A 21323-nucleotide genomic window follows, 5' to 3' on the forward strand; every position below is an offset into this window, starting at 1 on the left:
GCTGTGATTATTTTTACTGCGCAGCTGCTGAAGAGCCTGATGTGCGAAACCCYGGGAGCACGCGTAGCGGAGAGCGACCCTGAGATCCCTGCAGATGCAGGTACCCGGCCCTGCGGCTGGTGGTGCAGAGCTCTCACTGTCAGAGTGTAAGCAGAAGGAGAAACCTGGGCGAGTGAGAGAAGAGGTGAGCCCTGTGTGCAAGAGGTGCTTGTGGCTTCCTTCATCCTGGAAGTCTGCTTTAACAGGAGGAACCGTTAGATTTTAACATGCAAATAGTACTGGGAGACATCTTAGTGTATTTTCAAAGCCCTTCAAAAAGCGCCGTGCTTTTGGAAGTTCCCTTTCCTGACCACTTCTAGGCCATATTTTCACCAGATTGCTTTGTTCCTGAAAGTAGTTACATGTGTGCAGTGTGCGTATTTTTGGAATCTGGGAGACTCTGTGGTGTTTTACATATGAATGAAATTCCCTGGCACAGCATACAGGCAACGTGAGCTGGTAAAGGAGTTCCTTGAGAATGATCCTCTATTATTACACAGTATTGCTTTTGTGCTGAGGAAAAAAAGGGGGAAAGTTCCCAGAGCATTTCACAGCAAGAGATGCTGCAACGCAGTAGTGCTTTRAAGTCTCATTGCCCAAATGCATGTTAGTTAATGATGCTTCCCGGCTCCGGTTATAGGAACTGATTCATGTCTCTTTCCGCTAGTTTTATTTATTTCATATATATATTTCTCAGCTTTKGTACAATTGTTGAAAGAGAAGAGTTCAGCTAATAATGAGATATAAATTTTTTTTYGGGCTGATGTACATAGACACTTCATCCACCATGAACTGAAATAGAAATGTTTCAATAAGTCTTCAGTAGTAGTTGGGGAAAAATGTAGACATCCAGGAAACAGAATATAGAATTTGGCCGTGATACCRAGATGAGTGTTGTTAGTCCTTCTGCTATACAAATACCCTACAAAAGGGAGAAAAGGCAGCTGTATGGAAATGACTAGCGCCAAGCTGTCCTGCGGCATGGATCCAGAGGCAGTCCRAGCTATCGATCCGTCTGGCCTTCCTGTCCGAGACAGGAGAAGATGTTGAGGCTGAGAATGTAAGAGATGCCTGTAAGTGATGCTCTGGGCATGAGAAAAATAAAAGGCAGGGCCTCAAATGTAGGAGCTTTTCTAACTGATTTGCTGTAGGGGTCCTAGATTGAAGGCGCCACGCTGAGGTCCAGTTTCCATCTTTGGATTAGCCGATCAGATGATTCCCAGGACCGCATCCTTTTCTGCCTTAATCACGGTGCTCTGTGCCCTCAAATCTAGGGGTTTTTCATAGGCCTGGGAAAGTACCAGACTGCTTGAGAGGCCAAATAGGGCTGTTTTCAGACCTGGAAGAAGGAATCTCGGCAGTTTGGGTCCATGTCACATAATTTTCTATTTAAACTAGAGGTGATCTGGTTAGTGCCTCCTACAGGTTATTACAGCAGTCTCACCAGTTGTTTGGCAGGCCGTATTGACCTTGCAAAGTAAGTGTAAAAACCCCAGCAGACAGTCAAGTGTTCACAAAACTGGCGTGCGCACTATGAGTGTGCTGATTGAGCTCTGTCCAGAACACGTATGTTAGAAATAAGTTCTGTATATGGATGCATGGACATTTGAATCTGATTCAGCCTTTGCTGAATGGGGACCCTTACTGTATTAACAGAAATGGAAGTGGTGTGATAGTGACTGTTGAAAACCTCTTTCTCCAAAGCATGATACAACTTTATCTTAGCCATGAGAAGAGGCAGTTTGTGGTCTTTATCCAGTGAGGGGAAGTTTCTGTATGGCAAATATAAAGAGGGATAGGACAGGTTCACCAAGCAGGTCTGTCTTTTTTTTTTTTTTTCCCTCTTTTCTCTTTTCTCCCCTTCCTTAATTCTCTCGTAAGCTGTTAATAGAATTTTTCTTCCGTACGTGCCTCAGAATTCCTTGCATTTTACTTACTTTGTTGAAAATAAATTCATTTTTTTATTCCTGAAAATATAAAGCCCTCTAAGTACCCTCATAAATTTCCTTTGTAAAAATCCCCGTTGTGCAGCTGTGTTCCTCTTTGGCTCCAATGCCCCCTGAGACAGCCATGGAGAACGCAGTGAAGCTGGGAAACCAAATCTGTTAGTGACAGTGATGCAGGTCTAGAGTTGCTCCAGCTTCCCAGCTAGTGGAAAAAGCCCAACAGGCAGCATACAGCTCTGTTGACCTGAGAGGGACAAAACTGGCTTACGGCGCTTGATCTCTGGTTCTCTTGCTTATGATCAAACTTTCACCCCTTTGGATGTTGTTATAGTTGTGTTTTGCCTTGACTTTAAATCCATGGCTACAAACAGCAGTTTACTCAATGCGATTCCCTCAGGGTTTATAGGCTAATTTATAGGGAAGTCTTTGAAGTCCTGCATACTTTTCCATGGGCTTCAACTGTGGCGTATGCCTAAAAGAAAGAATAAATCTTGGAATCACTTGAAGATCTCTTTTGAACTTGGCTCTCCTCCTCCTCTATCATGGTGACCCCCTGAGATGTAAGCCTAGCTGGAGGTATAATAAACCTGTACTGTAAAGAAATGGAGCCTTTATTTTTTGCTCTGATCTAAATTTGTAGTCATTCCAACAGTTGAAGAAAGTTGTTAATTATTGTTTGGACATATGGCCTCCTATTCTTTAAATTTATGTCCAACAGGCATTAAACAATTATTCATATTTTGGATCTAATCAGGCAGCTAAAAAGACAAATAAAGTATCTGTATGACGTCAGTGAGGGAATAACAGAACATTGCAGTCTGAAAAAGTAATCACCGTAGCACAGATATGTCTAATCCTTTTGAATCTGGTCCAGTTTGATTCTTCTTCGTAGAGTCTAATAAACTGGATCTAAAGTGATAGAAAACAACATGTGATGCCGTTTAGCCTGCCTTCTCTTGTATTAGTTTAGCAGACACATACCAACAGACAGTTGTGTGGTTGTATCAACGTGCTAAGTGCCGTTCTGTGCAGCGTGCTCTTTCTCTTCAGAAGTAGCTATTTGGTTTCACTGTCTTTGCTTGGAGAGAAAAAATTATGGAAAAATAAAACACCCAAAACATGCAAAACCAAAATCTGATTGCTGCATCCAGGATGTTAAGAAAATTTTTCACTTGAATTCTCCTTAACTTCGTGAGGTCAAGAGCATCAGTTTAAATACATCAGGTATGCAAGATGGTTACCTTAAAAGCTTGCAGCTGTCCTTTCTTGTTCTATATCCAAAATATGAGCCAGAGTGTGGTTTAGAGGAAGAACTGGATATGAAATCAGAATATAGGAGAGGTGAGGGTCTTCTAGATTGCTTGATTTGGGAACTTCTGAGATCAAGAAATGCTGAAGTCCCTTTCAAGCCTAAGTTGGTACAGATCCAGGGAGCTAAGAGTTATGTTCCAATGTTTAGAGCAAGTGTCTCATTGCTGGGAAGCCTGACTTCTGAACAGCTTTGTCCCTGGATGAGGCAGCTCTCTGTAGCTCAATTTCTTGACCTGTAAAAGGGTCATAATGATATTTAACCAACTCTGAGAGGGGTTGGGCATCTCACTGGCTGAGAGTTTGAGGTCTCTGGATGAAGTAAGGTATTTATTTCTGGGATAGTCTCCTGTGGAGCTTCTTGGTTCAGTCAGTGGCCCGATTTTTTTCAGTTCACATCTGTGGATTTTATTCCACTCGCTTTCATAGCATTGCTCCCAATTTGTAGCAGGGCCACGTGAATCCTGTTGTAGCCCTAGACTAGCAACAACTGCAGACTTCTAAGCAGGGAACTGTGCAATTACCACGGCTGAATTTAATTACAATCTCTCAATAAAATGGCTTGTGACAGAATATACAACTCAATAAATTCACCAGATTTCATCGCATGCAGTTGCTGTGAAGATTAAGTAGTATTAAAAAGGCAGATGTGTTTATAATGATCAAGCTGCTATTTAAAGTTTTTGGTTGGGGAAATCTGTCTGCTAACAGTTAAGCTTGATGTTAAGGATTTACACCTTATAAACTCCTCTTAAACAATAGGCACATTTAATGCTAGTAGGAGCCTAAAGTTATGTATAAAACTTCAGTTTATAATAGCAGCTAGAACCCTGCACACACGGTTTTATTATATACACAATTTTTGTAACAGCTGACCCTAGCAGGGTTTTATGTGGTCCATATCAAACAGTTTTTCTCTTTTCTGGATAGTGGTGTTCATTAGATAAAGACAGAAAAATTTCACACATGTTTTAGATGACATTTAATTAAACAAGTTGAAATAAAGCTTTATAGGGGAAAGCTAGAACCAAGGGCTATTAATAGAAACCTTAGGAAGAGGCTGTTAGCAAGCCAAGGCCTGCTCAAATGAGGCAGGATGCAAAAAAGAAAAAAATGGAATGTGCTACAATACCAGGAAGCTATAAAACGCATTAATCTCCACCCATGAGGCCATCCATCCAAAAAATAAAACTGCGTAGTCAGTGCAAGGCCAATAGCTGGATTCAGTTGTCCCACTGAGGTCTAGAACAACAATTTCTCTTGTGCTTAGTGAGGAGTCAAAAATATAAAGACCTGGCTGTTAAAATGCATTTCCTCGAGAGCTTCAGAGTGCCAGGGATATACTATATGGGTCTTCTGTAGGTTCAGCCTCAAAGTGTTGAGGCTTTGGTTRGATTCCCCGGTTTCCTGGGGATCCTTCGTGTCCGTGCAGAATAGCTGACTCAGGTCTCCACCTGCCCGCTGGTTCAGGAGCTGAGCGAGAGACAGCCTAGTGCTTTGGAGAAGCCCTTAAGGGACCAGAAGGCCACAGCGTATCGGAGTCTGTAAAAGAAGCCRGGATGTGATGCAGCATTTTATAAAGCCGCTGTTTGAAGTTGAGATCGGCACCGTTCGAAACGTGCTCTGCAGCGAGTGAGTTCGTAAGGGCTGGCTCACTTACTTCCAAAGCCGTAATACCTGCACTGATCAGTGATACGGTTAGCAAAAGCTAGTGGCTTTTTAAGTGACACGCTCACTTCTCGTAGCCTATTTAGATTTTCATGCTCRTGTTAACTTAATACCACTTTATTTTTTCCATCGTTGAAAAGTTCCCTTTAAGTCAGCTCCTCTGGGTTTTTGCCTTCACCTTCCATTGAGCACGAAGAGCCTGATGTACAAATGGTTATCAKCACCCCCCGCCCCGTGTTCAGCCATTCGGGCTCGCAGGAGACAGCGCTTCAGTCTGGCCGAGTGCCAGCTCTGGTGTGTTAAAGCCACACAGATAAGCTAACAGCGGTTAGTGGTGTTGTCTCACTTTGGCTTATTGTCTGTTGTTAATCTTGAGCTGATTAATTTGTCCAAAGAGGAGCGAGGGATCACGAGGGAGAGAGACGGACGGAAAAACAGCCRTGGATGGTGGGTGGGTGGGAGCTGAAATATTTAGAAGTAAGAACAACTCCACCTTCCGAGYGTTGCGGAATGGCATGTGATGGTGGGAGAGCAAAACCAGGCACATCGGAGAGGTAATTAGGAGTCTCAGTGACTGTGGCTGGACCAGTCGTGGCATTTGGGCACACAGGTGCTCAAGTCCCATTGCCTTTCAAAGGGAGGAGAACTCCCAGTTGTCTGGGAAGAGAGCACACAGACTGTCCAGGTAGTYTGGAATCTTGTTAGTATCTCAAGAAAGGAAAAATTGGATAATTTGTAAAATACAAACTTATGATGTTTGTAAAGCAGATACTTTGCTCATGTAAGCTAACTTGCTTCCCACTTGTGTGTGGATGTGGCTTTGATGTGTACTACCTGGGAATCTGCTCTTTTATTTACAAAAAGAAAAATAGCAGGGGTTTTTACCAAAATTTCAGTCCAACTTTATTCTTAATGGGATCATTATAAAACTAATGCCTCATTTAAGTTCCTTATATTTCCTTTTTTTGAGATCAAGTCATACAAATAGCCCTGTGCTAGCCCTCTGTAGTCAGACAGACGTTGACTTTTTTAACTTTATGCAAGATGATGGAAAAAAAATTCTGCTGCTTTGACTTTAGGTGTTCAGTTCAGTGAGGCTGATTTTCCACTCAGCATTGTTTCTCTGCTGTCCTCTGTCTGCTACAAAGTAGGAGATGGATTCACTATAATCCTTGCTTTGGTTTTACCATTTAACTTACTGAGAGTATATTTTAAAAAAGAGAAGCATTAGGATTAGGTCTGAATTTCAGTCTGATTCAGGGAGCCGATGTAAGGACCACAAACTATTTAATTCCTCCTTTGAAGGCTTCAGCAATGATGAAGTGATACTTAAATGATCTTTTCATTTTCTTTTTTCTTTCTTTTGTTTCTTTTTTTGGCTCAAGCTTTGAGCTTAAACTGAGTTGGCAACTTCCTTTTCAGACCTCAGCAGCTGACATCATTTGTACAGCAATAATCAACAACAGTAAGAAAACATCTGGGCTTGGAAGCAAGGAGAGATCAAGGCAATAGTGGTCTAGAAAGTAAAGGGGTAACAACAGTCTGTGTTGCAACAGTTTGTCTTGAGTGCATCCTGCAGACACGAGGCCACTCCGACTGCTGCAGGAGTTGAACATCCCTGGTTTCGGAGATGAAGGAATGAAACACAGGGCAGTGGAAGCCGTGGGGCTCCCTAGAGACAAACGGTTCAGGGAGGTCAGGACAGCACGCTGCTTTTCACATGAGAAGGCTCCAGGGTGATCTCCACGGCTGGATTTGCTGCGTGTTTTGGTGGGTCAGAAGACCTTGTGTCCATGGGCCTGTGGCAGATCATACTCAAAGGTCATCTAGGAACCTAGGGCTGTGGGAACGCAGCGGATGGAGCTTTCATCAGTTGCTTTGTACTGCTCTGAAGCACAGCAACTTTAAAGAAAAAGCTTTTTGTTTTACTCGGAGCTCTTGAGTTCTGCCTGAGGGCTGGAAGAAGAACATCCTTTGGGCTGTGTGTGGGTGATTCCTACCCCTACCAGTATGCAGGAGTAGTTCGAGCTCTCAGTTATTTTAATAGTAGGTTAAAAAAATATCTTGACTCTCCTCCTTTAAGGCTCATTGATACTTATTTGGGCTCTAGCCATTGTATTTTTATTTAAAAATTATCAGCACCACTCATGAGCCCTAGTATGTGGGGATGTACGTCATGATCTTGCAATGTAAAATGTGTCTTACATTGTAGCAAGAGATGGGACAGTTGAGGATATGTTTGCGTTTATATCTGAGTTACCCCTGGACTACAACTTTGGGTTTGCATTCATGTTTCTCCTGTCTTCTGCTCAGTACAAGACRTATTCATGTGCTGCTGCTGCCTCACCTGCGGCAGCGCAGCTTCCCTCCTGCTCCAGGCTGCCATGGGGCGGGTGCAGCTGCCCTTTGCATCGCATGAGCCGCTGTCCAGGGATGCGCCTGGCGCTGCAGCTATCGCAAGATATGCTGTAGTATGTTGCCCCTTCCCTGAGTTTCTTTGCTCTGGTTAGATCACAGGCTTTTGAAGGCTGGTGGCTTACCTTGCACAGTCAGGCTCAGTTCTCGCTGACTTCTTCAGCGTGACTGCAATAAAGTGGTTGATTAGTAATATTTGCCTGGTGGAGAGCTGCTATGGAAACATCCTGTGCTCTATTTTGATGGGGATGATGGGTGATTTGGCTATCAATGAGCTCAAGGGAGCTGCTATGAGATGTGTCGGCAGCACAGCTTCCATATGAGATATTCCTGAACCCCAGAGCTGATTTTCATGCGCATAAGCACCACTACCTCCATCCCTTACCCTTATTATAACCAGCTGTGGTTTGACTTTGTCAAAGATCTGATAGAGCTCCCTTATCCCCTCTCCCACTCCCTCCGCAAACTCCCATTAGTCATACTTGGGCAGCGCATGAAATAAGCTGGTGATAAAGCTCGGATTTTGGACACCAGAGTCGTTCCGAGGGGCTCGGGGCCGGGCTGTGCAGACTGCGCTGCGTTAACTCCTTGGTGCCTCCGGCGGAGCTTCCCCATGCCCAGAAACCATGGGTTGTTTCAGGCTTGCTAGAGCTCTTATGGCACCTTTCATCTGAGTAGAGATGAATTTATCACTGTGGCATGTTAGAGATTAAAGGGGCTTTTTGGCTTTTTAATTAGTGGACTGAGGAAGACAGCTCTTGTATGAAGGTCCTGGCCGTTTGTGGTCTGGGTTTTCTCTGTATCCATTGGTAACACAGGGAGAAAGTTATTTTTCCTCCTTGATGTTAAGGCTGTTTAAGATAAAGATTAACTTTGGCAGAGTGACAGGGGGCTACATACTGGCCAGGAAGCAATTCAGTCTGGAAGTTAGTGGGAGGTTTCTGACCATTAGTGAGGAGGAGCTTGTGGAACAGGCATTGAATGACTTTGTTTTAAAACAGGACAGTTTATTGGCTAGTTAAATTTGAGTTGCTTTTGGGTGGTGAAAAGCACATCCTTGATCTGATGCCAGCCTGCAGGAAAATCTCAGAGCTTTCCTTCAGAGCAGAGACATTTTTAATGGGGAAGATAATGCTATCTGAGTGGAGGTTGCTGCCAGACTGGATGGAGTAAGGCCACCAGCTGCTCCCGATCTCCTAAGCCACTGCCGCTGGAAGCTGTAGCTGGCCTGGGGATGCATCACATCCTTTCCCTTGTGGGCTAGCTTGATACCCTCAGGGGCAAGCCCAAGCCTTTTAGAAAAGCCCAAATATATCAGCTGCCACTTGTTACCTGTCACATAGACACCTGTGCAAAAGGGAGAGGTGGTGGGCAGAGCTTTGCAGGAGAGGGGGGTGGTTTTGGTAATCATCTGGGCTTCGCACAGTGTTTGCACATCTCAGACGTGTTGGAGATGTCGTAACAGACTTGGGCAGCTGGAGCTCATGAGTCATTTGGGAGAGCAACACTGTTTTGCAGCAGGTTGAGAGGTCCCAGTGTAAATCTAGGTCTCAAGGCACTGCAAAACCAATAAATCTAGGCCGATATGTCTGCTTGGGGGAGAAGCAAAGCTTTGTGTTTCTCAGAAAGTGAGTAGGGCTCAAGGACTTCGTCTCTTATTCCGGTTGTGATTTAGAGCTGACTGCTGAGCTGATGGCAGCCCAGATACTCACCAGTAAAGTTAAAAATAAACTGCTTGGATTTCTTTGCTGATAATTGAAGCCGAATTTTTAGTGATTTGATGTAAAATCAAGGCTCTCCTCCTCCCTAGCAGCACCCGTCCAGTTTGTAACCGCTGAAGTCCTGCAAGCTTTTCTTGCTCTTTCAGTAGCAGCTCAGTCTCTGAGGTTCTGGCTTGCTGCTTTTGTTTCATCACGGCCGGGGAAGATTATTAGAGAACCCATGCATTCAAATAAAAATGTGAATATTGTTCAAATAACAGGTTGGGATACTAAACCTCCAGAGCCAAATCTTTTGTTACAATTTGAGATTGGTCTGAGATTGTAGGATTTGGCGGAAYGTCCTATGGACCCAGCTGCTGTTGGGCCCAAGGTGTTGGGCTAGAATGAGCGTCAGGTTAAAGAGACGCCAGCAGCAGCCACGACTGTCTCTCCAGCTGTGGCAGACTGTTTGTCGTGCTTCTTCTAGGCCTCACTTGTACGCTGTTCGTGGAGGATCATCTCGTCTGGGTTGTGTCCCAGCACAACACAGCTCTGATACATGCATGGAGCCTCTGGTTGTCACTGCATGTGTGCCAGCAGTAGTACCTCTTTGCACGCTTCAGATACCTTTTCCAGCATCTCCAGAGGCGCAAAGGAATTGCTTGAATAGGAGYTGCTGAGTATTGAAAGCGGCTGCCTGATACTCACGGGGGATCTTGCCTGTGTCATTGTTTATTGTCGCCCAAGATGTAACAGGGAAGCGGTGTTTATAGAGCTCGCCGCAGCACTTTGTGTTTGCTGCCCTAGGAGTTTCATTTGCTCCATTCACAAACAGTTGTAGTCAAACAGGCTGTGGTAATTGAACTATTTCCTTCTGCTTTTGCTTTGTAGCCAGCATCCTGGCTGCATTCTCAGATGTGGGGCTTTAGAAACTAGGTCTTTCAAACTTGTATATTTTAGGGGGAAGGGGATGCCTTTTTTTTTCCAGCAGCCTGCGCAAAGCAAGCTTTGCGTCTTGGCCAGCCAGGAAAGCTACTGTGCCAGCCATTTACCAATGCTTTTGTTTCTTCCAGTTGATCATGTGGTTCCTGAGCCAGGTTCCAGTTTGCTGACTGCATTTGACCAGTGGCGAGAATGGGCAGACAGCAAATCCTGCTGTGACTACTCTCTGCACGTGGACATCACAGAGTGGCACAAAGGTGTCCAGGAGGAAATGGAAGCTCTGGTTAAAGATCATGGTAAGTTTAGTTATGGGAAAGGAAAACCCTTCTGTTTGGAAGGGAAACCCTTCCCCTCCCTGTTTTGGAACACTGACCCTTGCAAGTTCTTAATCTGACATCCCAATAAAACTGTTTTGGGCCCGTTCTGGCTTCTTGTTAAGGTCTGGACAGCAAGAGTTGCTGTTGTAGTGGCTCCGGGGAGGGGGGAAAGGGAGAAGTAGTTCAAACAAGCATCACTGCAGTAGGTTAGATGAGGGGACAGTGATTTGCAGCAGGTGAATCTTGCTGCTGCCATGCAGAGAAGCACCCTTGTTCAGTGGCCTGCTTGAGCTAGGAAATACACAGATGGCTGGAGTTTCCTTAGGRTAGGTAGCTCCAGATATTAAACTGTTGTAAACAAGAGAAGAATTAAGCCCGGGAGGAACAATCCAGGACTGGTCACTAAAGATGGAGAGGTGCTGAATAAAATGACCTCATAGATCTTTCCCCTCTTTAATTTCCTTGACGTTTTGTCCTCGGACTAGAATAATTTTCCATCCTGTCTGTATTTTTTTTTTTTTTTTTTTTTTTTTTTTTAAAAAAAAAAAAAAACTTTCACATCCTATTGGGTGTTTTCCCACACATGCTGGGTAAGGGCTTTTACTGACTTGTGTGTTGCAGAATGGAGGAGAGGGAAAGCTGAGCTGTGAGAACTCCCTCTGTCTTAGTCAGTACAAGCACAGTGGAGGAGGGCATCCCTACAGCCAGAGATTTCCCAGCCCTCTCACAGGAGGGAGTGGGGGACCAGGCAGCCAGGCCCAGCCGCTGCTTTTGTGCGTGTGTGTGTACGTTGCATTCTTCTTATTTTTTTTACTCAACCTCCTACAGTGCTGAATCCACAGAATTATTCTTATTTCAGTGTTAATGGAAGCCTAGGGGTTTAGCTGTCCCCGTGGCGGGAGTGCAGGCTCCGCTGTTCTCATCAGCTCTCTTAATAAATGCCACATGGCTAAGGAGATCCTGGCTTTACACTGTGATCTGTTAAGTGTGTGTGTGCGTGCACAGATGTGTATACATTTCACAGCAGAGTAAAGTAATATTTTTCTACCTATTAATTCTGCTTGTGGAGGGGCTGAACRAGAAACTGGGCTCATGAGAGGCTATGGTCTGATAAACTTACCTACCTAAACACTAAAGTGTGCGTGGATGCTGCGAAGGATGCCGGCTCTCTATTTCTGGTGCTGCCAGTGTTTCTTTTTAATGTCAGTGGAAGCAGGTCAGGTCTGTTAGGACATATGGCCAGAAAGGAGAGATCCCTCCTGGTGCTGAGCATCTGACATCTCATGTAGTTTTACTCCTGGAGCTAGCAGGATTGACCTATTCAGGTTGGTCATAGCACTGGACAAACACAAAATCAATTCATTTGAAGAGGAAGAGGGTTTAAAGGTTAGTGTATATGAGAATGATCAGACTCAAGACTGTAACAGTCTTACATCTTGCATATTAATCTCAATTATTAAGGAGATCACCTTATTTATGGAGCTACAGTGTAGTTTTATCTGTGCCTGCAATTTGTATGTCAAAAATAATTTATTTGTTCTYTTTCTACCAGGTGTGAACTCCTTCTTGGTTTACATGGCTTTCAAAGATCGCTTTCAGCTAACTGATTCTCAGGTAGGAAGGCTTAATGTTCACTTACTTCTGTCACTGCAAGCTGTGCATTAGTCAAATATGAGGGTTTGAATTGGTGCACTTGGATCTGACATTCTCTTCTGGTTTCAATCTCTGTAATGTGTAACAGTACCTGAGGTTTGTACCCAGGACTGCGTGTGAAGATTGCCATCTGTAATCTTTGGCAAAAGCAACGGTAAAACTCTCATTCTGAGGGAACTAAGAGTTTATTCCAACCCCTTTAGTGTGGCAAGAATGGCAGATGTATGAATTGCTGCTTGATGCCTAGACACTGGCAAGACAGTGGGATCTCTGGAATAATCATTTTATGTGTTTGTAAGCTAAAATTGATCCTGATCCAGAAACCCCCTTTCTGGGTTTAGCATTACAATCCCTGGGACCTTAAAAAGGAATTGCCCTGTTTGCTGTTCATGTGGATACGTTTGTCTACGTTTGAGTGTTGAAATGAGCAGTTTATATTTCTAAATGAGGTGGGAGGAGAGGAATGCCTGGGAGTCATGCAGAACAGCGTAGGAGGCAGTGGTGTATGACAGTTATCTCTAATGACTCTGGTAAGCATTTTAATGAGTGACTATTGACTGAGCAGGCATCAGTTGTGGGTTACTCAACCTGAGCCCTCTCAGTCTGGTTGTTGGAGTGCACTACTCCTGTCCCAGGTACAGAGCGGGATGGATGTAGCTTCTCCATGAAAATCAGATGWAAGGGTTATTTTCATACCAAACACCATGAAACTGAAGTGTTTTGAAACCCTGCACGCTCTTTGAAACTACTCCAGCTGTAGGCCTGCACAATTACTGTTTCTCCAGTGTGGTAAAAATACCAGTAACCTGGCTTTTGAGTAGTGCTTCTTAGCATGTCAGTACCATCTGTACAGACGAGTAAAGTCAGGTGTGGCAGGAAAACTGGCTCATAACTATCCAGCAAACCACATCTTATGTTTGTTACTGCTTCCCTTTCTGTTTTACATTCTGTAAAATGCTGCCTGCTAAAGGGAATTACACACTAGGTAATAGTGTATACTTAAGTGTGTAGTCTGTGTGTACCGTGGTGTGTATTTTCTTTCTTCCAGATCTATGAGGTTCTGAGTGTAATCCGGGATATTGGTGCCACAGCTCAAGTGCATGCTGAGAATGGTGACATCATTGCTGAGGTATGTCATGTTTAATCTGTGGATTATTAACTGCAAAATAGTGGGAGAGGTTTAAACTCTAAATCTCTCTCTGCAAACAGAAGATCACCAAGACTTTTAAGGGCACTGCCTTTATGGGCATAACTGTATCAAGGAGGCAAACAGAGCTGTACATCAAATCTCATCCCCTTTATTGTCAGTGATAAAGCAGGTTTTCATCCTGTCTGTCTTCTATAAGAAAGAAAATTTTGCCTATAGCAAAATGTTTTGTAATAACTCAGAGCAGGGGCAGTGGGAAGAAATACAACTTTATACAGTACCTTGGATGATGATGTTTGGAATCTGTTCATCTTTTAGACAGCAAAGAAAAAGGAAAGTTAATAATATATTTGGATTTAATCTGATCTCTAGCTCATTTTATACATTGGGTCTCAAACGTACAAAGCTTGGAGCTGCAGAGGTTTTCTGTATTGTGTGACTGGGGAAAAGACTGCCTAAGTCTTTGGGCCAAGTTACCTGCTGTTACAGGATTTTTTTTTTAATGAGATACTTTTTTCCATGCCTTAGAGATTATTTTGTAGACCCAAATGTGTAGTAAAAGTTGAGGGGCTATAAGCCCAGTGTGAAGCAAATCAAAATAAAATGTTTCCCTAACTTCCTGTGAAAAAATCAGCAAGGGTTTTGTAAAGCTCTGGTTATTCTGCACAGGGAAAGTTGGGTAGGACTCTGGTTCTAATGCCATTGTGTAAAACCCCATGTGATCGTTAGCTAGTACGGATGCCTAGGATCTCATTTATACCTTTCTTTCAGACAGCTCTGAGTGTTGCAAGAGCAAATAAAGTTGCTTTAAGTCCTTTCCCTGCTTTTTCTCTCTCTGCTTTAGGAGCAGCAAAGGATCCTGGAACTTGGAATCACAGGACCTGAAGGGCATGTGTTGAGCAGACCTGAAGAGGTGAGGACTTTACTACCTTTGCATTTACTCCTCCAATTTTAATCATTTCTGTGTTGCCAGCAGGCACTTCCTAGTGGGATGAATGTGTCTAGAAATGCATTTTCACCCTAGGTGTAAACAGTATTGCTATATGGAGTAAAAAAGGAGACTAAGAGGTGTCGCTAGGGACTAACAAACCCATAAATTTCCCCCAAATTTAGGAGCCCCTCAGCCTCTTTACTGGGGGAGGAAGCACCTCCAGGAAATAATTCATCAGCCTTCATTCGGTCTTTGGAATTGCATCTCCTTTTCTGTTTACTATTGGAGGGAGTCTAGAAAGGCTCTGCTCCCACCTCAGGTAGCTGAAGTGAGGCAAGATGAATTTGCCCATGATGAGCACTCGAGTCATGGAGAGCTGTTGGTACTTTGCACATCTTTAGTTCAGCCCTTTGGTAGGTCAAACTGGAATTCTACATTAGGAGATGTAGAAAATGTTGGCCTAGGTCCTCTGCCTGTGGACACCATGGCGGGAAGAGCACAGACTGTATGAATCAGCAATTCCTTGATTCAGCCGCCGCACTGGAACACTTACAGAAGGAGTCCCTGAAGAATTTCCTGTTCTGATTATGTTGATCTTTATAGAGCTAGACCTGCCGGTTCTTGTAATTTCTCATCGCTGTCAGCGGGAATTTTGCGTGATTAAAGACTTGAGAATTTGGATTTATGTAGGGTAGGATTCTGCTGCTGATATTTCTAGATCCCATCTTCTTTCTGGGCTTTTCTCTGAGACCTTATTTCAGCAAGACTCTAGGTGACCCTGCTGAGCAGGGAGGTTGGACTAGATGATCTCCAGAGGTCCCTTCCAACCTTACTGATTCTATGATTCTATGAAGACTTCCTTTGAAACAGCAAAAGCTTTTATATATAAAAATATATAATCTCATTTATTTCACTTCCTTTAAGTCTGTAAAACTGGCCTTTCAGATTGGTTTCTGTTGCATTCTTCATTTCTGATCCCCCAGTCTCTGTAGGCTAGACATCTTGCTGTGGCATTCTGGGTCTGTGAAGCCTATCCATTATGTACAAGCAGTTTTGTTTTGTTTTGTTTTCCTCCGGGGTAGTGGGGCTTTGCTGACTGCCAGATGTCCTGCTGGAAGCTGCGTGTGTGAGATCATCCACACATGCCCCTCACGCGCTCTCTCCATTTCCTTCCCTTGGTTCAGACAAGCAGCATCCGAGGCATTTCAGTAGGAATAGAAATCATTCAGCTGCTGCAGGCAGAAGGAAGAAAATGCCTGGCCTGGGCAGAATGTGAATCCTCACAGAATTTGCGTTTGGCTCCAGGAGTTGGGATTATCTGCTTCCAGGAGGTTGGGAGCAAACACTTGCACTGAGCCTTCCACCCACTCCTGCATTTCTTTCCGTATGTTTTGGCTTGCAGGAGGAGAGCAGGAAGAGATGCTGGCATGACACTTGGGGCTCATCTGTGGAGTACCCCCAGACTTTGGTTAACTTCAAGGAGAGGCCACTCCTTACCCTGAAGGATCTGGCTGTCATATTAGCTCAGCCTTGGGCTACTTCAAAGCCCATCCTTAGTAGAAGAGGAGCTCTGAAGTCTGAACTGCATGGCTCCCTGGTCTGGTTTGTTTGTTTTATGTGTCTCCTGCGCTATGCAGGAATGCATTCTTCCTCAGTGTAATTAGGAAGGCTGCCCGAGGACACGTGGCTGCCTCAAATGAGGATCACTAGAGCGTCTTCGCAGTGTCGCTGAGCAGCCGCAGTGCGGCTGAGCTCAGCTGTCTGCCCAGAGGAGAAGCACTTGGTCCAAGTTCTCCTCCTTTAAAGACATAGGAAACAGAGTAGGAAATGATGTCATCAGGTTCCCTCCCCTCCTTTTCCTGAACACAGGAGCAACTTTGTGTTTTTAAAACCACACAGCTCCTTTTCAGCTGGCTGATGGCAAGGACCAGATCCTGAGGATGGCTGCAGACCCATAATTCCTGTTAACGTCAGCATGAGTGGATATTTCTTGATACTCCTCTGGGGTGCTGTTAAACACTAGAACTGGCTTTTCACACCGCCCCTTAAAGTGTGTAAAATCTGTCCTACTGTATGATGGTTGTCATCCTACTGAAAATTCACTTTATTCAGTGCTCCATCTAAAGCAAACCAGTGGGAGTTATTCCCACTGCCTTTACAGAGCCCTGGGTCAGTGCAATGTTGAACAAGACCCTGAAATATTTATTGAGTCAGAACTCCCACTGGTTTCAGTGGCGCTTCTGCCAGAGTAAAACATTCAGGGTCTGGCCGTGTGCGTTCGTGTCTTCCTCAGAGCATACACATCTGAATTCCCAGGCTGAGCACAAAGCATGAATTCAGGCTTAGGTTGTACTGCTGACTCACGGTTTTAGCTTGCTCACCTCAGTAACCTGTTTTTTAGCACATTGTTCCAGGTAGCAAAGGGAGCCCTGATTAAGACACCACTATCCCAAGTCAGCGCCAGCCGTCTCTTTCTGGAAAACTCTCCTCCTTATAACTCAAATCCTTCTGTGATGACTTTTCGGTTCCGTCATTTTTGTTTTTATTTTAACCACAAAAACGCTGAAAGCAGAAGCAGTCCAAGTGCTTCAGGAAATGTCTGTCTTTTTTCCAAGAGAACTGCTGTGCTAGGGCTTCTAATGCATTCTGGTAATTGCAAACATTCCCCTTGGACTAGTTGTTGGGTTATTGTTATGTGCCTGTCACCATAGCATCTGGGCACAAGGCATGAGTTGAACAGCCTTACTCTCTTCGTGGTGAAAATTTTCTCCTCCTGCTCAGCAGTTGCCTACTACCTTTCAGTATGAAGCCTAGAGATGTTGTTTTATCCCTGTTTAAAGATGGGGAAACTAAGGCACAGTGTAGAAACTTGACTTGCAAGTGCTGCAGGGAGAGCGCTAGGCGTAGACCCACTTTAAATGGGCAGTTTGCAAACTAACATCATTGCCTGGAAACACTGGCCGGTCTTAAGTTTTCTCCTTGTCTCTTAGAAGGGACAATTATGCTTTTCTTGGCTCTTCCTTTCAGCTTCCCTCTTCCCTGCAAGTGCTGCTGAATGTGGTGAACTCTAGTGAAACCTCCAAACCTCCTGGAATCGGCACCCTGCCTTGCAGCCCAGCCATAAAACCTCCCCTTTCAGGCTGTAGGGAGCTGCACCTCACCACTGCCTGGGGAGGGTTAGTCACAAGCCCTGGAGTGGTGGCAGGCGAGGACTTTAACCCCTTCTCTGCTAGAAACCAACCTACTCAGTTTGCAGGGTTGCTTACTTGCTTGCTTGTTTTTTTAAAAAAACCATGCAGCTGTTTTTGTGTTGTTTTTCTTGAGCAGTACAGCTGCAAACTGTTAGAGCAGTATAACAGGTGGCGGCTTTGTCGGTGTGAGTAGAGCTGTCCTGGACACTGAGGGCCTCAGTGTTTTGAATGCACAGTTACTTTCCCAGGTTCTTGGGTCCTTGATTTCAGGTGCCTCATTTGGTGAATCGAGCACAAGGACAGGAACAAACAGCCAGTGCGTTCTGATTCTGGCACTGATGATGGCTTAGGGTGCTTGGCCTCAGATAAATCGCTACATAGCAAATTTTCAGAAGTACTGAGCATGTTCCAGTCCCACCAGRGTCCATGGGAGGTGCTGGTGGCCTCTTGCTTTTGGGAACCAGCCAGCTGATTGACTGCTCTGTRTTCCAGTTTCCTCTGTTGTTCACTTGGAAAATGTCTATGTTATTGCAGACTCAATTCTCCATAGTGCTAGACAAAAATAAGCATTGCTCAGTTGTAAAATTTGTCATCTCTCCTGATTTGATTAGGATATGTGATCTGTAAAAGTCGTGTGCAATGATTACATTTATGCTAAAACTGTTTACAAAGTAGCCTCTCAGTCTTGCTGAGCATATCTCTCTATACACGCAAGAAAAAGTAACTGATGTATGGGGTGGTTCACACTCCATCAGATTCCGGGCCAGATGTTGTAGTGGAGGGTACAATTTAGAAGACTTGTTTGCAAACGTGGCTTACCAGAATATGTGGCTACAGCAGCTCTCTTCCACGTGGGCTGAACATGAATAGTTTTGCTGAGTCAACATTTAGTTGCTTATTTTTGACTAGATTGAAGAAGGAGCTTAATCATACTGACCTTGAGCACCTGGAGTGTTATTTTAGGACTTAGGGTCTGCAGAGAAAYGCTGAAGTGGCCTGGGAGGAAAGGTAGTAATGAGAGAGGACTCAGCTTGATGCCATTTTAATTATCCTGATTATACTGTACCCTCTTCTGGCTCAGAATCAGAGTGGTGGAAAGTGTCCCGTCTCAGTTCTGCACACCCGGCACACACTGTTTTCCCCTGAAAGCGGACGGCCTGACCATCTGAAGGTGAATGGGATATGCTAATATACAGGGATATTCCAAATTGCTGCTGATTTTGTTTTTCAGGTGGAGGCAGAAGCTGTGAACCGGGCAATAACCATCGCCAACCAAACCAACTGCCCCCTCTATATCACCAAGGTGATGAGCAAAAGTGCTGCGGATGTCATTGCTCAAGCCAGGAAAAAGGGTAAGTTATTACTCTTGGATGAAAGCACCCTATTAGCTCATGCAGTTCAACSGTTTGCCAACATAAGCTTGATTCCTACAGGAGAGGTTTCTCTTTTGCAGTGCTGTTGTCCAGGCACTTTTTAAAAAGGTCTAAAGCAACCTCTTCTGTCTCTTCTCCCACAGACAAAGTATTCACTGGTCGTATCTGTGCCAGGAGCCATTTCTCCTTTCCAGCCTAGAGGCTCTGTCTTCACACTCAACCTATTGCACTGAGCCATATGCCTGTAGGTTATCTCACAGCAATTCCATGCTATCTTCACTTCATGAATCCTCCTAAAATTTGCACACTGTGTCCTCCTTCCAGCCTCTGTGACCTTGCCTTGGTGCTCTCTGCTGAACTGCTTCCCAGGGTCAGAAGTGATTCTAAAAGTCCTGATGGAAGGCTCTGATTTACGGGCCTTGTTGGATTTTGTTGGAGTAGCTACAGGGATTATCAATTCCAGCTATCTGCTGTGCTCCTTGCTCATCAAACAGACACTCCTCATGTGCTGTAACTTGCAGCCGGGCATCCTAACAGGAGCTGAGATCAACAGTCTGAGTTAGGCTGTGAATTGCAGTTGTTTCTGATAGCTCTGCCCGAGAAGGCTGCAGGAAGCAGGACACAGTCCTGCCTTGGACGCTGCTGCCCTATGTCTCCCCTCTCTAAGTGAGAGGAGCTGCACTACTGTGAATGATGTAGTGGTTTCTTCCAAGTCCTGACCTCAATGTCTTGCCCCCAAGGAACAAGAGTTGCAAAGCATAGTGAGTGCCTATCTCCCTCCTTTATTCTGTGACCAAACCCTTAATTCCTATTTAAAGCAACTCTGTGTGGATGAGTAAGCAGGAGGGATAATTTCCCCCCTCCTTTGCTCAGGGTTGGATTTAATTTTATGCAGTCTAAATAAGCCTGAATGGATATACAAATGACATCAGTTTCCATCTGGGTGTTTGGTGCTAGAAGAGCTGATTTCTTACTGCAGCAAACAGATTTGTATTTGTGTATTAGCTTACGAGTATTTTGATCCCATGATTCCTGTTAAATGAGTTCAGAGTTGGTAAGGAGAACTGATTTCCAAGACATCTCTTTCTGTTCATGGTGTGGAAAGCAGCTCAAGCTGATTGGGATAAACCCTCTGCTCCTAGCTCCATTAGTGGGCCTYGTGGGTATCAGAGAGATCGTGTTGAAGTGAGAAGATGTGGTGATGTGCCAAAGTGGCTTCATATTGCAGCACCCCAAAGAACAACTTAATATGCCTGTGCAACTCAATCCTTTAAGCCAGGGAAGCATCCTTCCCTTTTCCGTAAAAGGAGTGGGGACAGATGCACTAAAGAGGTGCAACCTCAACAAAAGGCCTCCTTCCTGTGCTCACTGTCCCCTGTGACCGCTGGATGACAAGTGGCAGGGGACTTGCGGATGAGGGACTGTGCACTTGCGTTGCAAAAGCCATAAAACACAGTCTAACTTGGCTGGATGTCGGCCTGCCCTTGAAAGGTGCAGCATTGTCCCAGATGAACGATCCACAAGTCACTTTATTTAACTTTCTTAGCAAACTAGCAGTTTGCTAGTTTGCCACAATTTTCAATCAGATTTCATTTTTTCCTTATAAGGAGAATTTGGGGTATAAGTGGCACACCATTCTCTCTTCCTTTATTTAAATAATTCAATTTAAATGCTGTTTAGTTACTCAGTTGGGTAACCTAAGAGGGCCACACACGCTACCCTTGCCCTCCCAAGCAACAGAGGAAACATAACTGAAGACTGTCCAAAGCAAAAAACAAAACTGGATTGATTTGCTAAATGGAAAAAAACCGAACGTTATTTAAAGCCAGATGTTCCCAGTGGCATTTGTATGGAGGAGATTCCCCGCAGACTCTGTCACTGGCAGATCTGGGAACTTAAAACATCGTTCCCTGCAGAACAATCCTCCCAATGTATCAGCCCACAACAGGCCTCCCATTAATAGCCAGCGTGCGTTTTGCCTTATTCTGATTCCCTAAYCCTATTTGTGGCAAGTGATGTCAGACGGACTCTTTCCCTGCTGCTGGCTCCCCTCTGATAAAGGCTGTTCCTACGCACTGAAACAGGACAGCGTGGTCCTGCAAGCAGCATGAGGCCAGTTAGTTCATTATTCTGCCTTGGCTAATCCACTCTTTCCCAACTAGCTTGAGAGGCTGTAGACTTACCGCTTCTTTGAACAAACTGGTGAAAGATCATACTTTTGTGTTCGGACCAATTTTCGCATGGCTCTTGCCAGTCTTTTCAAATTCAAGTATTTAGTATTAGTATTTTAACCACTCACATCTTTTGCAGGCAAGTGCAAATACGTGAAGTGTCTAGGCCCAGAAGCCAGGTGGACAGGCACTTTGCAGAGATTTCAGGAAGGTTTCATTTGGTGAGCAGACCTGTGGGGCTACCAGCTCCCACAACTTCTGAAGTCGCAGTATCGTGTGTCTGCTTGGTGTGCAGATGTTGCTGGTGCATTCCAGCATGCAAAGTATCATGGCCTTAAAGACCGTCTGTTCCTTCATGTGGTTCCAAAAATGCTAATAAAGAGGAAGGATGCTCTGATGGTTACTGCACTGGACAGTGAGTCAGAAGGTCTATTTTTATTTCCTAGTTCTGCCACAGATTTGCCATGTACCCTTGGGGGAATCACTGGGTTTTCCTGAGCCACATTTGTGAACTAGAAACAC

At 44.6% G+C, this 21323-nt stretch overlaps 1 protein-coding gene across 2 annotated transcripts in view; it reads left to right on the top strand.

Moving 5' to 3' along the window:
- Positions 1 to 21323, top strand: part of DPYSL2 (dihydropyrimidinase like 2) — a 55746-nt gene that overhangs the window by 23591 nt on the left and 10832 nt on the right. For both annotated transcript variants that reach the window (XM_085301038.1, XM_085301039.1), the window contains exons 4-8: positions 10150 to 10314; positions 11888 to 11949; positions 13037 to 13117; positions 13980 to 14048; positions 18489 to 18609. In XM_085301038.1, coding sequence (XP_085157164.1) covers positions 10150 to 10314; positions 11888 to 11949; positions 13037 to 13117; positions 13980 to 14048; positions 18489 to 18609 — 498 coding nt within the window. The remainder of the gene's footprint in view (positions 1 to 10149; positions 10315 to 11887; positions 11950 to 13036; positions 13118 to 13979; positions 14049 to 18488; positions 18610 to 21323) is intronic.

Source organism: Rhea americana, unplaced genomic scaffold, assembly GCF_003343005.1.
Source record: "Rhea americana isolate MKP2758 unplaced genomic scaffold, rheAme1 scaffold_171, whole genome shotgun sequence".
In the NCBI taxonomy this organism is placed as follows: Eukaryota; Metazoa; Chordata; class Aves; order Rheiformes; family Rheidae; genus Rhea; species Rhea americana.